The sequence below is a fragment of the Melanotaenia boesemani genome, chromosome 8 (assembly GCF_017639745.1).
Source record: "Melanotaenia boesemani isolate fMelBoe1 chromosome 8, fMelBoe1.pri, whole genome shotgun sequence".
Lineage (NCBI taxonomy): Eukaryota > Metazoa > Chordata > Actinopteri > Atheriniformes > Melanotaeniidae > Melanotaenia > Melanotaenia boesemani.
Genome location: NC_055689.1, coordinates 31,458,913 through 31,479,311, shown reverse-complemented (window position 1 = coordinate 31,479,311; position 20,399 = coordinate 31,458,913). Strand labels below are relative to the sequence as shown.

The window sequence follows — 20,399 nt, the reverse complement described above, 5'->3', positions numbered from 1 at the left end:
CTTGGTTGCCATGGTGATATATGCAGGTTGTGATCAAGTATAATGTTAGTGTTGAGCAGAGGATAAAAATTGTATCTGAATACTGTTCCTGAGATCAAGTTTTAATGATCTCAGTATGAAAAGTTTTTCAGGTCTATATATTAATAACAGAGCTTCTATACAAATCTCACCTTAAAATAAAACCAAGTAGATGCCATTATTGGTCCCATTTTCCTAATATTTATGATGCAGTGAGAAGTGGACAACTTTAAATGATATTAGTGATCATCTTCTTATTTCTGCATAAAGCAACATGTTTTTCTGGTGTAAGTGACGCTCTTATTTAAATGTGAGATTAGTGTCACCAGATAGAGAGAACCACTTAACTCTGAGAAACATTAAAGCATAAAAAAGACTCCAACCAAGGGATGAACAACAGTTTTTGTTGACACATAACAAACAATAACCTCCTCAAACATGCATTCATGCAGATTGTTCAGGAGGATGAATCCAGGTTATTGGTGCAGATGAGAAATCTAAGTCCTTCTGCCAGAGCAAAGGACAATTTTCAGTGTCTCCATGCTTCAGATTTTTCAGTAAACGCTGTGTATCAAATATTTGACCTTTCATTTTATTATCTTCTGTTTGGTCAGACAGAAGATTTTAATGTCAAATAAACATGACAAAGAAACAGAAATAAATAAAGGAGACCAGCACAGGCGTCTCTTTAGAGTAATACAGTGAATCTGGAAAGTATTCACAACGTTTCAGTTTTTCCACATTTTGTTTGTGTTACAGCCTTATTCCAAAATGGAATAAATTCCTTTTTTGTTTGGTTAAGTTTTAGTTTTTAGTTTTCATTTTTTTATTTTATGGTCTGAGAGTCTTTCAGGTGTCCTGTGGCAAGCTCCAGATGGGCGGCCATGTGCCTTTTACTAAGGAGAGGCTTCTGTCTGGTTTACAGGCCTGATTGGTGGATTGCTGCAGAGATGGTTGTCCTTCTGGAAGGTTCTTCTCTCTACACAGAGGAACGCTGGAGCTCTGACATGTGTCAGAATTTACAATTGCTGTTTAATGATTGAACATCCAGGTTAAGCTTAGTCCCTTGAACCAAAACTCAACTTTTTTGATGACTTTAAGCCACACAAGGCCTGAAACTAGATGAGACCACATCTGAGAGCAGCGTATTAAATCTTTAGGAGAAGTCCCCTGAAATGTAAAATTTCTTAAATCCTAAAAATAATACTGCATTAAACCAAAATGGTCGACTTCTGTTTGATTTATCTTGTGGCTCTAAAGAATGTTTGTAGGACAAAATATCATCCAGCTGCAGATTCAGAGCTGCCACATTAGGTGGCGATATTGAACCTTTTTGTCCTGTTTATGTAAAAGACCCCTACAAATAAAGATTTCACATTCATGACTTATGAGGAGGTTATGGTTCTGAAAAATAATAATTCATGTGCAGGAATATTAAGCACAACATATACAACAGGCCTTGGCAAAACCTTTGACTTTACAATAATGTTTTTATTTGTTTTAGTTTTATTATCGTTGTCAGAATGAGCTTTTCATACATGCTGTGGTCTTTCTGACTTGTGTCTCTGATAGTTTTTGTCTCTGTGTTTCATATCCATGATTGCTTTATTATTCTGATCATTTCATCTTTAAATCATCAGCAGAGAATTTAGTGGTTTTTCTTTGAGCTCTCTGGCTCCCCCTACAGGTTTAGGATGTAACAGCATGGTTGTAAAAACAAACCTTCATCTGAGCCCTGCACACAGAGAGCTGAACACATGAATCTGTTGTCATGTTAAAGAGAAGTGACACCTTCAGAGTCCAACAAAAACTCAGAGGAGAACTTTTGGAAACATTGGATGGATAAATGGATGAGGGAGGGAAGGATGAGTAAATTAGGGTGGGGGGGGGGGGGGGGGGGGGGGCAGATTAATGACAAAAGGGAGGATAAAAGCATGAATGGATGAAGGAGAGTGATAAAGGTAGGAGGGTAGGATGAATGAATACATGAAGGAAGAAAGGATAGATGGGTGAGATTGGAGGGATAGAGGGAGAGAGAATGAAAGGATGGATAAGAGAGAGGAAGGATTCACTGAAAATACTTAATAAAAAACAGCAATCGCACCATTACTACAACATTTAAAAAAAAGTTAAGTTACTGAATTTCCAGAATATGATATATTTAAAAAACGCTTGTCTGATTTATAAGGTGCTACACTCTCTAGCACCCCCTCCACTGGGAGATTTCATTAATCGTCATTAGTGTACAGAGGACAACGAGGGCCACCACTAGAGGAGATGTGATAATCCCACACAGACGTACCTCTTTTGGTCAGGGTGTTATCTGTCCAAGGTGGAAGGCTATGGAATAATCTACCACAAACATTAAGAGAATGTCCTACATATAACTCATTTAAAGCCACAATTAAAAAGTTGGCTTTGGTCGAATCAGGAGTGTACCCACATGTAACATACACTAAAACGTACAGTAAACAAAACTCTGAAGGGTTCTGTAAGTATGTAGTGATATTGAGCTTTGATAAGTATGAGTGTGGTAATTGTGCATGTGAATGTACTGTTTTAGATATAAGAATGTGTATTTTTATATTGGTTTGGTCAAATACAAATTGCTTCTATATTGTATTATATTGTTCTCTCATTCCCCCAAATCCCCGGGACCAACAGCTAGACAATTAGCCATTTGCTATAATCCTGGTAATGTTTACATTTCATTGCTTGTATAAGCCTGTCTGTTGCATTAACATGCACTGTCCCACCACGACTAAAATAAAATAAACTAAAAATGAAATAAAAATGGTGGTAAGGAGGTATAGGATGGGTAGCTGCTTAGAGGTGGGTTGAGGCCTTCTGCTTCTGAGCCTCAGTTAAAAGCTCCTCTTCATAGCTGGTGAATATGGCTAGTTTGAGATTGTTCTGGACTGAAATGAAAAACATGGAAATGTCTCTTTAAATTTAACAAACAATTTTGACAACTCTAATTCTTTGTTGACATTCTTAATAGATAAAAATAATTAAACTAAATAAAAATAAATACGTACAAAAAACATTACTGTATATGTCTGTGAAGTAAAATATGTATAGGACAAATGTGGAACTGTTTTCAATAATTCCTGCATCAGAGGGTAAATATTTTAGATTAAGGTTATATTTGACCTGCATGCACTTGGTTAACTATTATATAACAATGTTGCTTTCACTTAATTTCACCTTTTAATATAGAAGACAATTACAATAAAGATTAATTCATTTGTTATATATATTTATTTCTTTATTTGTATTATATTGGTTTTATATATATATAAAACAACATTATATATGTATATATGACCTAAAATATAGTTTGTTGTCTTTTTTTAACAAGTCATTTTTCAGGTACAACAAACATGTAAAACAATGCACTTAATAACTTCATTTTTACTCTTTTGTATAAAAATGTGCTGTTATAGGCCAGGAAGCAATAGAATACAGCCAACACTCCACATATATACTGTATCCACTCAGGGGAAGGCCCAGGAGGACTTCAGGAGCTCTATAGAAAGATCCCTGAATGTCTTTATTTTGACGCTGGAGATTTTGTCGATTGCTGATCAAAGTCTGTTATTTTTGAGCTTTGATGGGATATTAACCTATAATTACAAGCATGATGTTATCTGGCTTAATACTCTGCATGTGCTATCCCAAACGCTCTAGAGAGCATCTGCAACCAGCATTTGCTGCACAATAACTCGTTCAGACATGCGCAATGGTTCCATGTATGGGTTGTTCATGAAGCCTTGTAGAGATCTGTATCCAAGCATTCAAACATCAGATTTGTTTTGTTCATTAAAGTCAAAATGTCCAATATATCTAACTGTGCCTTTTGTACGAATGAAGATGTCTGATTTCCCTCACAATTCTTAAACTCCTGTGTGGACCTGTTATTTTCTTTCAGCATTTTAACAACCACGGTTTCATTTGTCCTAGAAAAATGGTGCTTTGTAAACCTTCTTCCATCAGCCCTTTTGACTGAGAAGAATTCCGTCCCTCGGGAACTAATGTGGAAGTTCGGACAGATCTATCTTTTCTGAATCACTGCTACTATTACTGTCATGGGGAGTCTTCATGTTTGCGCCTATAATGTTCACAAATCTAAGTAAGTCTTTTATCTGCTAATGACGGCCTGTTTACATGAACGAGCTTCTATGGCTTTCTGGCTGATGACGTCATTGGACCAAGTCTCCCTTTTGTGACGTGAAAGGCCTTCGATGCTGATAAAAAATGCTGGATTTTTAGGCATATTCAGTGGCAAGTCAGCCAGAACATGAAGCATTTTGTATTTTTGTTTTCAAGACTGTTTAATAAGAATTGTTATCTACACATCTATAAGAGAATATAAAGTTATGTTTATAGAAAGGTTACAATAGAAATGTTTATAGTAGGTAAAATGACAATGGGTTGTCTTGTGTCTGATGTGAGGAAAGCTACATGATAAGGTCAAGGGTCATGGCCGCTGCCTTATGGGTAAAGAGCAGGCGTAGCCGCTGCATGTTAGAGATGCTGGAGCTTAGAGATGCAACATTCTACACCGACTTCATTGAGGCGCACACTGTAGTTTGTTATTATATTGCTTTATATTTCTGCTCACTTGTTTACAGTATGGACAATGTAGATTTATTTTTAGGTAATAAACGCTGCTGTTTTTGACTGTATCAGCTTTCATGTGTTGCTTGACTTGGACTTTGTTGGTTGTTTTTTTTATTTGTAGTTTACACGGCGTCGACTTAAGAGAGAGTGAAGGAAAGAAAATAAAGAAGACATCATTACGTTTCATGCCCTTATTAACTGAAACCAGTGCAGCTAAGTGCTACACACAGGTGGTGATGGGCTTGGCTACAGCTTCACCTAAAGATGAAAAGAGATGTTTTGATGGCTTCTTTACTTCTGGAATGACCTTTGTATGTATGTCAGTGTTACACAAGTGTAATTCACGGTGCAGAGGATGTTTTTTAAAAACAGGATCTTTGGATATCATTGCATCTGCTAACAACTCTGCAGCAACCAAATTTCTTACAGAGATATCTGGAGCACAAATATGTGCATATCTTTTCCAACGAAAACTGCCGTCTTCCTGGAAGTGAAAGACATTTCATGGCTTTGTCTACGAGAGGCCTGATAATGGCATTAATGGACTCCAAAGTGTCCAGAGGTGACTGAGCCCTTTCAGCCATCTTGTTTATCAACCCTCACCAACCACAGCGTAATATTGATTCTATTTTCTTAGGAGAAATATCCAATTCTTTCTCTTTATTGAAGAAGAAATATGTAAAATGAAGGTCTCTGTCTTGGTGGTGGTTCAGGCTCCGGATCCTATTCCAGACTCTGGGATGTTCTATAAATCTGACCCCATCCTGCTGTATAACACCCCTCACATAGATTCTGATATCTAACAGCTAAATTGCTCATAAATCTCCTGCTTTCATAGAAGAAGGCGTCGGCCATTTTTTCTGCCAATGTGAAGACTTTGCGATGACTACGTTTATCTTTCTTCATCATGCGTTTGATCTGACAAGCAGCCGTACCCAAAGCTCTTCTTTTTGGGATTCTTTATGTCATTAGTGTTAGAGATTGATTTATCATCCATGGCAACGTTCCTGCCAAAGTTTACACAGTTTCTAACCTACAGTGGATATTATATCGTCTTCATTAACTCTCAGGTAGGTACTAAGTAATGACAATGTCCACACATTTAGGGGAAAACATTCGTCCCTCTTGACTATTTATTTCCAAATTGGATGGGTTGTTACACATGCAACAAAAACTATGACCATACAGCCACAATATATACGTGCTCTGGTCATAAATGTAATTCTGTCTATATATTAAGCAATTATATATTTATCTAAATCTTGAAAGTGTGAAAAATATAGTCTAGACTTTTTTCTCCTTAGATGAAATAGGGGTGTAGGAAAGACCCCTAACAGGCTGTGGACGCTGATATTCATCTGAACACAAAGGCTTTGAATAATTTAGCTGAAAGTTTCTCTGCAGAGTATTTCAAATCACTTTTACCAAGAATAACCACTTCATAGGTGTCTTTGTGCCTGGAAGTAAGTGTTTCATGTTTAAATCTACCGTTCTGTCCACAAAGGAGTGTCCCTCAAAACTGTCTTGAAATGAGTGGTTGACCCTTCTGAGGTCCTTTGATGAAGGACTGAATGATGGACTCATGAAGTTTTAGATCACACAGCAGATTAAAGAAATTCCATTTAATGATGAACATGTTTTATTCCAAACCAGGTTTTTTCCTTCAACCTGAGCCACTTGTTTTTGTGTCTAAACCTGAATAAACTGGAAGAACGGCTGTGTCACATCCTAAAACTGATTTCATTATCAGCAGCAACAGCAACGTGTCTCCATTATTTCCTAATAAAACACAGGTAAAGTCTGTTTTTTAATGAATTTAACATGAAGTTATGTTGAAAGTTGAGCAAGCAGCTGTTGAGCCTCAGCAGAAAACAGAGGGTCAGTATCGTCTCTGTGGAGAGTCTCTAAAGGAGAATGTAAACAACAGTAGAAGAGGCTGGAAACAGAATAGAATCTGTTCAAAGTCTGCACTGATACTGCAGATGAGGCGCTTCATGTTACATGTTAGTTCTGTAGCCACTCCTAGCAGGTGTTCTATGTTCCCGCCCCTCCACAGATCTCTCTTCATCAGGATGGGTGTGAGCAACATGGTGGAACATGCAGCTGCTGGTAAGACTCATTTCCTGCTTCATGTGAGATCTGTTGTCCTTCAGAGCGCACACACCCTTTCTGTTCAGGGAAAGTGAAACTGTTGACAGTTACTGTGAAGAGGAAAATGGCGCAGCAGGAAAATCAGCTGGACCAAGTAAAGTTCTGCTGTTCCATCTGTCTGGACCTACTGAAGGATCCGGTGACTATTCCCTGTGGACACAGCTACTGTATGAACTGTATTAAAAGCTTCTGGGATGGAGAGGATCAGAAGGGAATCTACAGCTGCCACTCAATGTGGACAGACCTTCACCCGAGACCTGTCTGGTGAAAAACACCATGTTTGCTGATTTATTAGAAGAGCTGAAGAAGACTGGACTCCAAGCTGCTCCTGAAGATGTGGCCTGTGATTTCTGCTCTGGAAGAAAACTGAAAGCCATCAAGTCCTGTTTAGTCTGTCTGGCCTCTTACTGTGAGAAACACCTTCAACCTCATTATGATGTGGCTCCATTAAAGAAACACAAGCTGTTGGAGCCCTCCAAGAACCTCCAGGAGAACATCTGCTCTCGTCATGATGAGGTGATGAAGATGTTCTGTCGTACTGATCAGAAGTGTATCTGTTATCTCTGCCCTGTGGATGAACATAAAGGCCACGACACAGTCTCAGCTGCAGCAGAAAGGACTGAGAGGCAGAGAGAGCTGGAGGTGAGTCGACAAGAAATCCAGCAGAGAATCCAGGACAGAGAGAAAGATGTGAAGTTGCTTCAACAGGAGGTGGAGGCCATCAATCACTCTGCTGATAAAACAGTGGAGGACAGTGAGAAGATCTTCACTGAGCTGATCCGTCTCATCCAGAAAAGAAGCTCTGATGTGAAGCAGCAGATCAGATCCCAGCAGGAAACTGAAGTGAGTGGAGTCAAAGAGCTTCAGGAGAAGCTGGAGCAGGAGATCACTGAGCTGAAGAGCAAAGACGCTGAGCTGAAGCAGCTCTCACACACAGAGGATCACATCCAGTTTCTACACAACTACCCCTCACTGTCAGCACTCAGTGAGTCTACACACTCATCCAGCATCAATATCCGTCCTCTGAGATACTTTGAGGATGTGACAGCAGCTGTGTCAGAGCTCAGAGATAAACTACAGGACATTCTGACAGACAGATGGACAAACATCTCACTGACAGTCACTGATGTGGATGTTTTACTGTCACAACCAAGACCAAAGACCAGAGCTGGATTCTTAAAATATTCATGTGAAATCACACTGGATCCAAACACAGCACACACACAGCTGTTACTGTCAGAGGGAAACAGAAAAGTGACATTTCTGGATCAACATCAGTCTTATTCTAGTCATCCAGACAGATTCACTAAATACTATCAAGTTCTGAGTAGAGAGAGTCTGACTGGACGTTGTTACTGGGAGGTGGAAATGAGAGGATATGTTTGTGTAGCAGTCGCATACAAGAATATCAGCAGAGCAGGATATGAAGGTGGATTTGGATATAATGACAAATCTTGGTCATTATATTGTTACTTCAACAGCTATGAGTTTTACTACAACAACATCAGAACCTCCATCTCAGGTCCTCGGTCCTCCAGAGTAGGAGTGTATCTGGATCACACAGCAGGTATTCTGTCCTTCTACAGCGTCTCTGAAACCAGGACTCTCCTCCACAGAGTCCAGACCACATTCACTCAGCCGCTCTATGCTGGACTTTGGACTTGGCTTTCTGGATCCAGTGCTGAGTTGTGTGAAGTGAAGTAAAGTTATTTTCTCTGCTTGTTGCTGAGACTTCATTGTTGTGATGTCTCTGCTCTGCTGTTCTGTTGTTTATTTGACTTTTTTTTATTTGCTGGTTTTTCCTGTTTGTTTCTTTTTGGAGGAAATCACTGCTAATGATGATTTTTATTTCCATCAACATGAAAATCTGAACTTCTCTGTTCTCTAAATATGTGTTGAATATTTGTATTGATGTATTTATATGTTGTTGTTTCTCTTCCACTTCATGGAGCCAAACAGAGAAACCAGCAGACCTTCCTTCATCACACATTATTTTACTCTCAACACTTTGGAAATGTAAAAATCATTTTCTACTTGTAATTACTTTTAGTTGTTCCAGAGATCAGATGTTGTTGTTTTTCTAAACCAACAAACAAACAAGGTTTCTAATGATGATGTTCAGAAAGGCTCATTTCCAGGATCAGAATAAATGAGATCATTCATCATGTTTAATGTCAGAACAAAGTCAATTTTTCCAAACAAATAAACTTTGAAAGAATGAACAAAGTATTTTCTTTTGTCTTCATTTCAGTGTTTCTGTAAATCTGATGGAGAAATGTCAAACTAATATGAGGGAATAACTGAGGCAGTTTTCCTGGAACAGCAGAAAGTAATAAATAAAGCATTTTTTCTTCTAGAATTATTTCCTTTATTCTACATCTAACATGAAGAAGTCAGAGTGTTTGGAAACTTAAATCTCACATCTACAAGTTCTACTTCCAGCCTGAAAGCTGATGTGAACACTGTTTGGAAGCTGGAAAGTCTTCTCTCCCATCTTTCCCAGGTTCCCTGAATGCAGCATCAGTGTTGCAGGTTGTGACTCCTGTGAACAAACTGACACAGTGTGATATTACAGATATTTCTGTCTCAACAACCTGTTTTATTTTCTGAACAGACTTCCCTCAGACAAGGACAACAGATAAGAGAGACCAAAACAACGTGAAAAGACAGAGCCTGGAGGAAACCTTGAGAAAAACCAGCCTCATCTCCCTCTTTAAGAAACCCCAAAAGTTTCCAGTAAGGACCCACCCCCTTCATCTCATCATACTCCATCCAGGTCATCCCCCCTCCCCATCCTCCCCACCCTTCCTTGACTTCACCTCCCAGATGAAGGAGCTGGTCACTATTGCCACCAAACTGACCCCATGCCCCAGTCACATCTTTTCACCCCGAACCATCCCACTTCATCCTCCCCCCAATCCCCCAACGATCTCTGACACAGTCGTCCCAGCCCCAGCACCCACCTCCCCTCCCTCCATGACTGAACCAAACTCCTCATCTGTCTCCACAGCCTGATAACAGCAGAGCATCTGATTGAAATGTGCTGGGTCCACGCTGGGTACTCATGGCTCTCTCCAGGATGTCGGGTCCCAAAATTAAAGTAGTTGTTTTAATAGGCAACAAAAAAGACTGATAAATGTTCAGAAAAGGAAGATTCACCCAAAACATTCTATAAATTTATCAAACTTGTGTTCATTCCTCATCAGCCTCAGCCTGTCCATAACAAAAACTGGACAGAAAATGTTTTTAGCACACTGAAGCTAGCGTTACTGAAATGTCAGATCTTTGGCTGGAAAAATTTTTTTTATCAATGATTTTATTACAAAGCACAAACTTAATTTCTTGTTTTTAACAGAAACCTGGTTAGATAGAGAAAATTATTTGTTGTTCTTATAGAAGCGACCCTTCCAAACTTCAGCTTTGTGAGTGAAGTTAGATCACAACAGAAAGGTGGAGAAGTGGTTATTTTATTTAATGACTCCCTCCAATGCAGCAGATATCTTATAAAAACTTTGCCTCATTTGAATTTGTGGCTCTCCAGATGACCTCCCCCTCTCGTGTGCTGTGCCATGACATTATTCGACCACCTAAAGGCTGTGCAATGTTTTTGATGACTTTACTGAACTGCTGTCAGTAATCTGCGTTGACTGACTGTGTAGTTATTGTTGGTGATTTCAACATTCATGCTGATAACCCAGAGGACAGAGACCAAAGAACTGTGTTGTGTTCTTTATAACTTTGGTCTAACTCATCATGTAAGAGAAAAAAATGCACAACAGAGGACACTGTCTGGACATAGTCATCTCTAAAGGTCTGAATATTTCCAGGGTTGTGGTGATGGATGTTGCTCTGTCTGGTCATTCATGTGTTTTCTTTGAGAGTGCTGTTACTGTCAATAAAAAAGCCCAAACAGAGGTTATCAAGAAATGGTATATTGGTGAAAATATCACTGACATGTTTATCCAAGCTTTCTCTCCATCAGCACAGATAGCGGAAACATCTCAGTCCTGGCACTACTAGATCTCAGTGCTGCATTTGACACGGTCGACATTAACATCTGAAAACCTGGGTAGGACTTTCTGGCAATGCAATTAATTGTTTTGAGTCCTATTTAAAAGACATGGACTTCTTTGTGTCTATAGGTAACTATAAATCTGAGTGAATCAAAATAACCTGTGGAGTTCCCCAAGGCTCCATCCTGGGGCCACTGCTGTTCAACATCTACATGCTGCCACTCACTCAAATTATTAAAAACAGCAAAATATGTTATTACAGTTATACTAATGACACACAAATCTACATAACCATCTCACCAGGAGACTATAATCCGATCGAAACTCAACTGCATTGATCAAAGTAAAGATTGGATGTGCCAGAATTTCCTTCACTTAAATGAAGACAAAACTAAAACAAAAATTGTTTTTGGAGCCAAGGAAGAAAGATTAAAATTCAGTACTCAGCTTCAAACATCTAAGTTCAAAATTAACAACCAAGCCAGAAATCTAGGAGTAGCCATGGACTCAGACCTGAATTTTAGCAGTAATATTAAGACAATTGTGAAGTCAGCCTATTATCATTTAAAGAACATATTGAGGGTTAAAGGACTGATGAGTCAGCACTATTTAAAAAAACTTATCCAGGCATTTATCTTTAGTAGACTGGATTACTGTAATGCTGTCCTCAAAGGTCTGCCTAAAAAGTCCATCAGACAGGTACAATTAATCCAGAATGCTGCTACTCGAGTCCTCACTAAGACCAAGAAAGTAGATCATATAACTCCAGCCCTCAGATCTTTACACTGGCTTCCTGTCGGTCAAAGAATTGACTTCAAAATCCTGCTGTTAGTTTGCAAAGACCTGAATGGTTTAGGACCAAAATACATTCAGCATCATCTGGTTCATTATGAACCAACCAGATTCCTCAGGTCATCAGGGTCAGGCCTACTTTCTGTTCCCAGAGTCAGAACTAAACCTGGAGAGGCAGCGTTCAGCTTTTATGCTCTTCACATGTGGAAAAAACTCCTAGAAAACTGCAGGTCTGCTGAAACTCTCAGCAGTTTTAAATCAGGGTTAAAAACTTTTCTATTTGATGCCTATTATCAAAACTACTGATAAATTCCTCACATTGGAACTTATTTCTTGCATTTTACATATTCTGGAGGAAATGTAAGTGCTTTCCACTTCTTAGTTCTGTATAATTTCATCATTTTTCTAGTTTGTGTTGTTACATGTAAATATGTTGTGAGTTTAATTTTATTAGCTAAGGGGCCTGTCTTGTGATGGCTTCATTATGAGTATTTTGTTTGAAATGCTATTATTGCAACTCAGTTTATTGTTATGATTATTACCATGATTGGTCAATAGAAGAAAAGTTTAATTATTTACTGTGGTTTATATTTGATGTAAAGTTGTTAAGCATGCTTTGCTTCTGCTAATATTTATGTTGGAAATTGTACTGTTTCTACAGCAATATTACATCTGTGCTGTTGTATTATGTTTAAGTAGTAGATTGGACATAAATTAAGGATATTACTGGTGAACCTTGAAATCATATGCTTATATGGCAGCTTATTTAGGAATGTTTATTGATTTGACTGCGGAATAATATGTTGAGCATTTTGTAATACGTTTTTATTGCCTTTCGTTTCAGACCATACATACTGCTAAAAAATACTTGCATACATACATATGCTGTAGAATGATGGGGAAGTCCAACAGTCTTTATTAAAGAAGATAAACAGATCTCTCTCTCCAAGAATCTTTATTCTCTAACAGGAATCATAGTCCATAATCTGCCGTCTCAACCAGTAATCCTGGTCCAGTCGTGGACCAGTCATGATTCCATCACAGAGCGTCAAAGGAATTTCACAACCCCTGATTAACCCAGAGAGAACCCACACATCGCTTTTAAACACGGACCAAACGTCTTTTATTTGGCTATACAAAGGCTTCAATGGACTAACCTGATTTAACCTGATTTAACCATAAAAACAACATCTGTGGACATCTGGTATTTGGTGGGGGAAATGTTCTGGCCCATATTTGGCGTTGGCCGCCAGGTGGAAGCATTGTATAGTCTTTTTGTCACCGCCTATATAAGTAGGAACCTTCCTGCAGGCCACAGCAGCGCTGGAGTGGGGCTCTTTTTTTCCTTTTCCTGCTTTTTCTTCCAATCAAACTGCATCTTGTGACTCTTTATTTATGTTTGCTAAGTTACACATGAACTTCTTCACTTTCTACAGTCTCTCACCTGTAACACTTTACAGTAACTATTGTTCCTTTTTTCACAATAGCTGGGTTATATCATGTTGATGGTAACATTGCAGATGTACAGTGGGTATTAAAAATCTCCACATCTGTTTAAGTGGATGTTTTAGTCATGTCAAAAGAGAGAGAGAGAGAGAGAGAGAAAACATTTAAACATGTATTAAATCTGCTTAATCAGTGATTAATTTCCCAAAAACTGAAGTTTCCATATGAAACTCTTTATGCTGGGATTTCTTTTTCCTGAGTTGAAGTTTTTCTTAAAATTCTCTGTCATTCTGATCTTAGTTTTCTAATATTTTCTGACTCCATAAGTCATGTTGTAGAGCTTTACTCATGTTTTAAATCCATCGTGCTGTCCACAAAGGAGTGTCCCTCAAACTGTCTTGAAATGAGTGGTTGACCCTTCTGAGGTCCTTTGATGGTGGACTGAATGATGGACTCATGAGGTTTTAGATCACACAGCAGATTAAAGAAAATTCCATTTAATGATGAACATGTTTTATTCAAAACCAGGTTTTTCCTTCAACCTGAGCCACTTGTTTTTGTGTCTAAACCTGAATAAACTGGAAGAACGTCTGTGTCACATCCTAAAACTGATTTCATATCAGCAGCAACAGCAAAGTGTCTCCATTATTTCCTAATAAAACACAGGTAAAGTCTATTTTTAATGAATTTAAACATGAAGTTTATGTTGAAAGTTGAGCAAAGCAGCTGTTGAGCCTCAGCAGATAACAGAGGGTCAGTATCGTCTCTGTGGAGAGTCTCTAAAGGAGAATTGTAAACAACAGTTGAAGAGGCTGGAAACAGAAGTAGATCTGTTCAAAGTCTGCACTGACACTGCAGATGAGGCGCTTCATGTTACATGTTAGTTCCTGTAGCCACTCCTAGCAGATGTTTCTATGTTCCTGCCCCTCCACAGATCTCTCTTCATCAGGATGGGTGTGAGCAACATGGTGGAACATGCAGCTGCTGGTAAGACTCATTTCCTGCTTCATGTGAGATCTGTTGTCCTTCAGAGCACACACACCCTTTCTGTTCAGGAAAAGTGAAACCGTTTGACAGTTACTGTGAAGAGGAAAATGGCGCAGCAGGAAAATCAGCTGGACCGAGTAAAGTTCTGTTGTTCCATCTGTCTGGATCTACTGAAGGATCCGGTGACTATTCCCTGTGGACACAGCTACTGCATGAACTGTATTAAAAGCTTCTGGGATGGAGAGGATCAGAAGGGAATCTACAGCTGCCCTCAATGCAGGAAAACTTTCATACCAAGACCTGTCCTGGTGAAAAACACCATGTTTGCTGATTTATTAGAAGACATGAAGAAGACTGGACTCCAAGCTGCTCCTGCTGATCACTGCTATGCTGGACCTGAAGATGTGGCCTGTGATTTCTGCTCTGGAAGAAAACTGAAAGCCATCAAGTCCTGTTTATTCTGTCTGGCCTCTTACTGTGAGAAACACCTTCAGCCTCATTATGATGTGTCTCCTTTAAAGAAACACAAGCTGGTGGAGCCCTCCAAGAACCTCCAGGAGAACATCTGCTCTCGTCATGATGAGGTGATGAAGATGTTCTGCCGTACTGATCAGAAGTGTATCTGTTATCTCTGCTCTGTGGATGAACATAAAGGCCACGACACAGTCTCAGCTGCAGCAGAAAGGACTGAGAGGCAGAGAGAGCTGGAGGTGAGTCGACAAGAAATCCAGCAGAGAATCCAGGACAGAGAGAAAGATGTGAAGCTGCTTCAACAGGAGGTGGAGGCCATCAATCACTCTGCTGATAAAACAGTGGAGGACAGTGAGAAGATCTTCACTCAGCTGATCCGTCTCATCCAGAAAAGAAGCTCTGATGTGAAGCAGCAGATCAGATCCCAGCAGGAAACTGAAGTGAGTGGAGTCAAAGAGCTTCAGGAGAAGCTGGAGCAGGAGATCACTGAGCTGAAGAGGAAAGACGCTGAGCTGAAGCAGCTCTCACACACAGAGGATCACAACCAGTTTCTACACAACTACCCCTCACTGTCAGCACTCAGTGAGTCTACACACTCATCCAGCATCAATATCCGTCCTCTGAGATACTTTGAGGATGTGACAGCAGCTGTGTCAGAGCTCAGAGATAAACTACAGGACATTCTGACAGACAGATGGACAAACATCTCACTGACAGTCACTGATGTGGATGTTTTACTGTCACAACCAGAACCAAAGAGCAGAGCTGGATTCTTAAAATATTCTTGTGAAATCACACTGGATCCAAACACAGCACACACACAGCTGTTACTGTCAGAGGGAAACAGAAAGGTGACATGTATGTATAAACAACAGTCTTATTCTAGTCATCCAGACAGATTCACTGGATGGGTTCAGGTTCTGAGTAGAGAGAGTCTGACTGGACGTTGTTACTGGGAGGTGGAAATGAGAGGAAACGTTTATGTAGCAGTCGCATACAAGAATATCAGCAGAGCAGGGTGGGCGAATGAATGTAGATTTGGATTTAATGACAAATCTTGGTCATTACATTTTAACCAAAATAGTTATGAGTTTCGATACAACAACATCATAACCTCCATCTCAGGTCCTCGGTCCTCCAGAGTAGGAGTGTATCTGGATCACAGAGCAGGTATTCTGTCCTTCTACAGCGTCTCTAAAACCAGGACTCTCCTCCACAGAGTCCAGACCACATTCACTCAGCCGCTCTATGCTGGACTTTTCATTAATCCAGGATCCAGTGCTGAGTTCCGTCAAGTGAAGTAAAGTTATTTTCTCTGCATTAAATCACTTTATTACCCTCTCAGAATGTGTAAGATAAACATTTCTTGGTATGTCCAGGGTCCTGGAGTTGAAATCTGCAGGAAAGGGGGTTTTCTTATCAGCTGAAAAAAACACAAGTTTAGAAAGAAAACGGCTTCAAAGTGGACAACGTCCTGGATGATGAGTACCATTTGAGATCCATAAAACCTTTAGTTGGTTCTTAAGGCAGATTCGTGTTGCAGAAGATTAAAGTTCAGAAATTTCCCAGATCTTTGATATAACTTAACGAAGTACTCCTCCCATTCTTCAGGTTGGAGCGTTGACCTTCTTGACCTGTGGAGCTAAAAACCAAGTCATAAATCTAAGTCCTGGATTTTTACCAGTCAGACCTCCACTTTTGGAGTGAGAGGGACTGTTGGTCTGTAAGGAGAAAATCCCTCAAATGTTTTATTCAGTCAGGATTAAACAAAAGTTCCACTCTTTACTTTGAAGATGCTGGAATCTGCTACCCCCCCTGTTCTCTGCATCTGGTTGCTTTAAGCTGGAATCTTTAAACTTGATCATGTTTTAATGCTGTCTTTTTTTCACAGTGGAACTTTATTTCTTGCATTTAATCTTTTATTGTATTTTAGTGTTTTCTTTCTGTTTTTATTGAATTAATTTTATTTCTTTTAATCTTTTTTTAATGCACTTTTTAATGTTATTGCTTTCTGCACCCTGTTGTAATGCTTTTAATTTTTTATGTAAAGCACTTTGAATTGTCTTTTACATGAAATGTGCTATACAGATAAAATTTGCCTTGCCTTAATGTTGTTTCTCTTCCACTTCATGGAGCCAAACAGAGAAACCAGCAGACCTTCCTTCATCACACATTATTTTACTCTCAACACTTTGGAAATGTAAAAATCATTTTCTACTTGCAATTACTTTTAGTTGTTCTAGAGATCAGATGTTGTTGTTTTTCTAAACCAACAAACAAACAAGGTTTCTAATGATGATGTTCAGAAAGGCTCATTTCCAGGATCAGAATAAATGAGATCATTTATCATGTTTAATGTCAGAACAAAATCAAGTTTTCCAAACAAATAAAATTTGAAAGAATGAAAAAGTAGAAGTATTTTCTTTCGTCTTCATTTCAGTGTTTCTGTGAAATCTGATGGAGAAAATGTCAAACTAATATGAGTTAATAACTGAGGCAGTTTTCTGGAACAGCAGGAAATCTTTAAAACCAACTCAAACATTATTCAGCAGAGCCAATCCAAGCTTTTAAGATGACCAAAGCTCCAACCACCGCAGCACTGGCGTCTAAATATTAGTGGGGTCTGATCATTTTATACACTGTACATGTAACACAGCCATTCATTTACCTTATTTGTAGTCGGTGTACATCATACCAGTGCGGTTTTTAACACTACAGCGTAGCTAATTTAGAGTAATTGTCTGGTTTTAATTTGCACTTTTTTAGTAATTAAAGTGATGTTTCAGTGTGGTATGCTGTACTTGCATTTGAAAGTAAAAGAAAACAGCAGACAGGAATGATTCAGAATGTCACAAATCCCTTCTGGTCTAGGGGAGAAAAGGGTTCGTAAACACAAATGAGCTGGAAACGGAAATAAAATGATCAACTGTTTATTTACAAAAATAAAAGCTATATACAAATCCCAACTAAAATGTCCCTTTTTTCAGGTGTACAGGTATACAAAACAAACTAAAAGTGTCCTATAAAAGGAACTGCAAAAAACCAGCAGCAAATTATAACTTGTTACACAAAAAAACAAAGGAAGTTTACCCAAGAAATCCTACATGGGCACATCATAACAATGGAAAAGAAAACATTCGAAAAGGTCCCTAATAAATAAAGGAGGGAAGCTTCTTCCAATGAGAAAGCTCACAATTTACAAGTCCTTTGAAATAATAATTCGTCTGTTGCACAGCCCATACAAATCCCGCTCTGGGTAAGCAAAATACTCACACTCATTACTACCCAACCGAGAATCTAGTGTCCGCTAACACATCTGCACAAGAGATATTCTAACAAACACACTGCAAACAATCCACAATGCAAATGTGTCCCTCTGACACACTTGCTTAAGAACAAAGCTTGTGCACATACAGAGAACAACCCACGAGGCAGACTGTGTCTTACTGACACAGCTGCCCCGTAGAGATGTGACGTTCATGAACGAATCGATTCTTTTGAACGACTCTTTTAAATGAACGATGGGATTCATTTGTGAGCCATTCTTTTTATATACAAATTTTTGACACTGCCTTCATCAAATCAAATCAAATCAAACTTTATTTATAAAGCGCTTTTCATGCCATAGGCAACACAAAGTTCTTTACATGATTAAAAACATTTATGCTCAGTTCATATCTCTGTTCAATAAAACAAGCCTTTACAAACATTAAAGTAGAATAAGAATAAAAATACTCAATGAAATCTTTCACACAGGCACACACACACACATTTACACACACACGCCAAGCCCAACCTCCCCTCCAGATAAAAAAGACTTAATGAATGAATAAATGAATAAATAAATAAATAAGAAGTAGTAAAGTTGAGTCAAATGAAAATAAAATAAATTAAAGCTGCAAGCAGCGATGAAGGCCCTCGCACCTCTGGCGCCGCTCTGGCCTATTGCACCGCCCCACCAGCCGGCAACCTCCCTCCCCAGGCAAGCTCGCTCTGGCTGGCAGCCGTACGCTCACTGGTCCCCATGCTTTCTGCCTTGGGTGGTCATTGTATCCCTCTGAGGATCACCTGGTACCTCAATGGTCCCAGTAATGACATCAGAAGATTCATGAGCATGTTCTGACCAATTGTGTGAAATAAATACAAACAAAAGCATGGTTTTAAGATCCGCAGATCTCAACATGGCCAGTAGGTGGTGCTATTGTGTTTGATTATGTACTGACATGTTCAGGTTAGCACTTTAATGACAACTGCTAAATATCACGTCTTTTGGTCAAGCAAGTCCAGAGTTATAGCCACTTCCTGTTTGATGGCGAGGGACCGAAACCTGACAGGCAGCCATTTTAATTATGATGGTGCAATGAGATTGTGATATTTCAATGATGAGGTCTCCAAGAATGATATTGATGAGTTTGAGTACGTTTTTAAAGCTTTCAATGGTAAAAAATGTGGTACTTCCTGTTTCCAGGGGGCGGGGCTATGGCATTGACAACATCTGGACATGTAGATGGGGTCAGCATGGAAATGACATCATACGTGGCCATTTTGGTTAAGATAGGTTGTTTTATATGTAAGTTATATTAGTTTCGTCTCTCATGGCAAGATATGAAAGTTTGAGGCCACGCCCCCGCCATGCCCTTTCTCCTTTGAGAACGTTTTTGATAACTTTTGATCACACATGCCTCTGGAAGCTTCAGAGTGATTTTGAGGTAAATACGATAAAATCTGTAGGAGGAGTTCGTTCAAATGCAATGGCAAGAAAAAGGCAAAAATGAGCCTAAAAATGACACTTTTTTCAAAATGGCTGACTTCCTGTTGAAATTAGCCTATAGGTGTAATGGACAGTTTTGTACATCCTGGTATGGTAAATCAATGTGGTGAATTTCAAGCATGTGGGTTTATGTAGTGGACGGAGCTGGTGGATTAAAATATTGTAGGGGGCGCTATAGAGTCCTATTGCAAGTATTCCAGCATATGTCAATTTGGCTCAGTTCCACATTTGACAACGACCGTACCTGCCGAGTTTGGTGGAGATCGATATTACAACGGGTGAGTTACAAGTACTTCCTGTTTGGTGGCGTTGGACCAATATTCGCCATGGTTACGTTTGACGAAGGAACTTGAGATTTTTATTGTGGTATCATGAAAGGGTTTGACCTGTTGTGAAGCACTTTCAAGTGTCTGGAGTACATGCCTGAGGAGAAGGACCCTGGCATCTGAAAAAAAACACTTCCTGTTGAAAGTGGGCGGGGCTTAGAGCTAGACCGGAAGTGGTCATATGGGTCTTTTCGGGACTGGACCATGACTAAACCCTGTAAGTTTGATGATGATTGGGTGAAAATTGAGGAATTTGTATTGTTTGATGATGTCATGGCCTCTCATCAAAGTTCGCCATGGCGCCACGGTCTGGCCTTACAGTGTAGAGCTACAGTTTTCACCGGATATCATCACCAACTTGTTTTCAGGTGTCCGACCCAGTTTGACCCGAGTTGTGTTCAAAACGTCCGAGAAGTGCGTCTTCGAGTAAAAAACATGACTTCCTGTCGCCAGGGGGCGTGGCCTATTCATAATCCAATAATGACCACGTAGATGTGTTGAGGATGGGACTAGTATCATACATGGCCATTTTGGTTCAGAAATGTTTTATGTGGGAGTTATAACAATTTCGTCTTTCATGGCGAGACATCAAACTTTGAGGCCACGCCCCCTCTACGCCCTTACTCCTTTGAGAAAGTTTTCGATAACTTTTGATCACACATGCCTTCTGAACATCCTGAGCCATTTTGGTGTCAATACGATAATATCTGTAGGAGGAGTTCGTTCAAATGCGATCTCAGTAAAATGCCAAAATGGCGACTTTGACCCAAAATGGCCGACTTCCTGTTTGTTTTCCACACA

The 20,399-nt window shown here is 39.4% G+C and overlaps 1 protein-coding gene and 1 pseudogene across 1 annotated transcript; both read left to right on the top strand.

Moving 5' to 3' along the window:
* The first annotated feature begins 6,844 nt into the window (after positions 1–6,844).
* LOC121644048 lies at positions 6,845–8,663 on the top strand (annotated as a pseudogene).
* A 5,436-nt stretch (positions 8,664–14,099) lies between these two features.
* LOC121644017 (tripartite motif-containing protein 16-like) lies at positions 14,100–16,404 on the top strand. The gene has a single exon (XM_041991711.1). It carries the CDS (start codon positions 14,138–14,140, stop codon positions 15,803–15,805), a length of 1,668 nt encoding a protein of 555 aa, XP_041847645.1. The 5' UTR covers positions 14,100–14,137; the 3' UTR covers positions 15,806–16,404.
* Positions 16,405–20,399: the final 3,995 nt, after the last annotated feature.

What these genes read in the sequence shown, in the direction of transcription:
- LOC121644017 (XM_041991711.1), top strand. Translation starts at nt 14,138, where the DNA reads ATGGCGCAGCAGGAAAATCAGCTGGACCGAGTAAAGTTCTGTTGTTCC.